Consider the following 4568-nt stretch of genomic DNA (forward strand, 5'->3'; position numbering starts at 1 on the left):
TCTCTCAGGCTTGGTGCTGTGACCACTTCCCTGGGGAGCCTGTTCAGTGCCCAACCAGCCTCTGAGTGAAGAACCTTTTCCTAATATCTAACCTAAGCCTCCCCTGACACAACTTCAGGCCATTCCCTCAGTCGTGTCACTGGTTTCCAGAGAGAAGAGGTCAGTGCCTGCACCTCCGCTTCCCCTCACAAGGAAGTTGTATACAGCGATAAGGTGTCCCTTCAGTCTCTTCTTCCCCAGGCTGAACAGACCGAGTGACCTCAGTCGCTCCTCATATGGCTTCGCCTCAAGGCCTTTCACCATCTTCATTGCCTTCTTTGGATGCACTCTACTAGATTAATATCTTTCTTGTATTGTGGTGCCCAAAACTGAACACAGTATTCAAGGTGAGGCCACACCAGCACAGAGTAGAGTAGGACAATCACCTTCCTCAACTGGCTAGCCTGATGCACCCCAGGACATGGTTGGCTCTCCTGCCTGCCAGGGCACACTGTTGACTCATATTCAATTTGCCATCCATGAGGACCCTCAAGTCCCTTTCTGCAGCACTAATTTCCAGCATCTCAGTCTGTACGCATATCCAAGGGTTGCCCCATCCCAGGTGCAGAATCCAGCACTTGCCCTTGTTCAATTTGATTCGGCTGGTGATTAGTCAATGGTTGGCCCAGCCTCTAATTTGTCAAGGTCTCTCTGCAAGGCCTCTCTTGGTTTATTGCCCCTGTCCAAGTGTCCAGGGCAAACTTATGATTGGTGCAAGCAGGTGTCTGTCCACGCTCCGGGACTTTCTCAGGAATTCCAAGGAGCTTGTTGACACGGGACCCAGAGCCGGTCAGAGCCAGCTCTGCCAAGCAGAGCTTGCTCCTTATCAGTAGGTTCAAGGCTCGGTCACAGCGTGCTGTAGGCCTTACACCGTACTACAAGCTGGGTTGTCAGCTCCAAGGAAATCATGTCCCTTTTTGCATAGCCATTCCTCCACAATAAGCAAGACTTGTGTGAGTTCACATTTACTGAATGGATGCAGTGAGTACAATGACTATAACCAGATCATTTAAGATAAGAATAAAAATCAGAACTCCATTCACCATAACATTGAAAAAGACAGTTTTAAAAAGTGCTAAAAGTATGATGAGTGAGATTCAGTAACAATGCTTACTTAATCATTACATAGCCATAGAACTTAGAAAAACCATAATAGGGCACACCTAACTGGAAAAGCATAGTGCTTTACCACACTCCTGAAGCACATTAACACTTGCAAGAAAAACTGCAACTGCTTGTTACAAATCTCAGTTCCCAATATACAAATGATGCAGCTGTTTCAACAGAATTTTGTAGTGGAAATGGCTTTGGACACTGAATAGGAAATTCCAGCTTGATAGTCTTGCATTAATATTTGTGTCAATTAAGAATAACTCAGATAATCTTGTATCAGACTTATCATACCATTCATATGAATTTTCAATGGAAAAAGTTGACACACATTTTTCCTTACTGCTGTTACTGTTATGCAAAAAATCCCCATCAGAACGCATCACAGGGAAATCATCTTCATCATCTTCTACCACTAAATGTTAGAAAGTGTGTGTTACGGGAGTGAGAAAGCTTTCTGAATTCTTTAGTGTGCAGGAAAGAATTAAGAGTATCTTCATAGCTAAGCAGCATTTAAGATTTTTTTCCTATAACAGTCATGACACACACCCTCCCCTCTTATTTTTGACCACTATCAATATTATCATCAGAAAGTATCAGAAGACTAACATTTGCTCAGTGTCAAAACTTAGCACTTGATTTGATGGTAAGAACATAATCTTGGTGTTACAACTGGATAAGCAGGGAGCCACAATTGAGCAACTATCTACTCTTTTACACTAGAAAGTTCTCAAAGAAGTGGAATGGTACTTATCGTTTTCTCACTATCAAAAGTTTCAGGCTGCCAGAACAAACATGGGAATTAATATAAATGCCTCAGGAGAGTGCATGAATACAACAAGCAGCTGTACTCTGGGAAGAACAATTCAGAGATATGTAGACATCCACACCTGAGTCTACTAGGACTTCAGGTGTGCACTCAGTGCTCTAGCTACAGCCAGTACATCTCAGGAGTATTCACTTTGCAGAACCTTTGCCTTTTTAAAAAAATGTATTGTTCCTAATATCCTATTGTTGATCAAAATAAAGATAAGAGACTGTCCTAGCTTTGGCTGGGATAGAGCACATTTTCTTCTTAGTAGCTGCTACAGTGCTGTTTTTCGGATTCAGTATGAGAATAACATTGATAACACACACTGATGTTTTGGTTGTTGCTAAGTAGTGCTTACTCTAAGTCAAGGACTTTTCAGTGTCTCATGCTCTGCCAGTGAGCAGGTACATAAAATGCTGGGAGGAAGCATAGCTCAGACAGCTGACCCAAACTGGCCAAAGGGATATTGCACACCATAGAACGTCATGCTCAGTATATAAACTGGGGGCAGTTACCTGGAGGTGGAGGCTGATTGTGGCTTGGGAATGGGCTGGGCATCGGTCAGCGGGTGGTGAGCAATTTATTGTGCATCACTTGTCTTTCTTGGGTTTTATTTCCCTCTCTCCCTCTCCCTTTGAGTGGGACATATTATTATCTTTTACTTTGTTTCAAATAAACTGTTCTTATCTCAATCCACAAATTCTGTTTTCTTTTCTTTCCTGATTCTCCTCCACATCCCATTGGGAGGGGGGAGGGGAAGTGAACAAGCGGTTGCATGGTACTTGGTTGCTGGCTAGGGTTAAATCATGACAGAGACACAGTGGTAAACTAACTTGAATTCATCTTATGGGGTAAACAATTATTGATCTATAACATAAAATGCTTAAAAGAACATTTATACAGTTGACAGCTACAGGTTAATATTTAAGTTAAGCAGATTTTTATGGGAATCCAACTTCTGAAGTGAAAATAGACAACACTGTTTATGCAGAAACATCTATGATTGACCCCATTACTAAAGAGTAAATTTAAGATACATATTTCATTTATATGGTATCAAATGCCATAGTAACTATTTCAAGAGCTATTAATGTGCAAAAAGTTAAATTCCATGGAGATATGCATTTACAATTACATTTTTACCTTTATCCCTCTGGAGTTCATCTTTGGAAACTGCATCTGCACAGGCATCAAAATATTTCTGCAAAGTATCAACTTGTCTACACAAGATATCTCTAAAGGTTTCCATTTCTGCAAGCTTCTCACGTAAGCTATGGCCCTTCTGAAAATACAAGCAAAAAAGGCTCAAATGCTTCTACAGACTCAGCAACAGTTTGATGCCAAAAAAAAAGATTTCTGCTATTATGAAGAACAAATGATTTAAGTACACCAAAGAAATTTCAGATAGCAGCAACTATGAAATACTGTTAGTGTTAGAACATAAGAAACTATATAAAAGTGTTTCTTACTCATTTTGTCCACTGGTCTCAATTTTTCCTCTTGACTGTATCTGCTACTTTAAAGCATTCAACAAAAGCTTATTAAAAACACAATCTTACATACTACCAGGTTTATACCTATTTGCCTGAAAACAGTCAGTTCTAGTTTAAGATCTTTGTTCTAATCTTTACTCCCCCCTTTTTTGTGTTGTTCCTCTTCTGCTCTCCCAGAAGTACAGCCCATACAATTTCAAATCCTAAATATTTATACACATGAAACAAAGCTGCAATTTGTCAATCAGTATTAATCATATTTGTTAAGTCACAGAATCAGCATTTCCTTTCATTTAGAAGCCCTGATATTCTTAGAACTATGCTAGGAAAGGCTAATAAATCCTCCCACAGGTTTGATTTCCTTGCCATTTGAAAATGACATCATAGTTTAAGAGGGACAACTGCAAACAGGAATGAAAACGTTTCCTGTACTATCTGTTCATCATCACCTGGACAAGCTCGAGAAATGAGCCCCTGGGAACCTCCTGAGATTTTACCAAGGCCAAGTTCAAGGTGCTGCACCTGGGCTGCCCAGGTGCACCAGACACTCCCTGGTATCAATACAGGCTGGGGGACAAATGGATCGAGAGTAGTCCCTGCTGAGGGGGGACAGTGGTGGATGAGAGGCTGCACATGACCCAGCAATGTGTGCTTGCAGCCCAGAAAGCCAATTGTATCCTGTATCAAAAGCAGTGCAGCGAGCAGGCCAAGGGAGGTGATTCTGCCCCTCTACTCCACTCTCATGAGACCCTGCCTGGAGTACTGCATCCAGCTCTGGGGTCCCCAGCACAAGAAGGACATTGACCTATTGGGGCAAGTGCAGAGGAGAGTGACAAAGATGATGAGAGGGCTGGTGCACCTCTCATTATTAGGAAAGGCTGAGAGAGTTGGGCCTGTTCAGTCTGGAGAAGAGAAAGCTCCATGGAGACCTTCTAACGGCCTTCCAGTACCTAAGGGGGGCCTACAAGAAAGCTGGAGAGGGTCTTTTTACAAGGGCATGTAGTGTTAGGACAAGGGGGAATGGCTTCAAACTGAAAGAGGGCAGATTTATACTAGATATTAGGAAGAAATTCTCTATTGTGAGAGTGGTTGTAGCAGGATGCTCTGCCTTGGAA

The 4568-nt window shown here is 42.0% G+C and overlaps 1 protein-coding gene across 1 annotated transcript in view; it reads right to left on the minus strand.

Annotated features, from left to right (window-relative positions):
* LOC103811107 (collagen type IV alpha-3-binding protein-like) overlaps positions 1-3242 on the minus strand; it is a gene marked incomplete at both ends in the record, with an annotated part of 8790 nt that extends 5548 nt beyond the window's left edge. The window contains 2 exons of the mRNA XM_009084057.1: positions 1481-1564; positions 3104-3242. Of these exons, the coding sequence (XP_009082305.1) occupies positions 1481-1564; positions 3104-3242 (223 nt within the window). The remainder of the gene's footprint in view (positions 1-1480; positions 1565-3103) is intronic.
* Positions 3243-4568: the final 1326 nt, after the last annotated feature.

This window comes from Acanthisitta chloris, unplaced genomic scaffold (assembly GCF_000695815.1).
Source record: "Acanthisitta chloris isolate BGI_N310 unplaced genomic scaffold, ASM69581v1 scaffold23501, whole genome shotgun sequence".
NCBI classification, from domain to species: Eukaryota; Metazoa; Chordata; class Aves; order Passeriformes; family Acanthisittidae; genus Acanthisitta; species Acanthisitta chloris.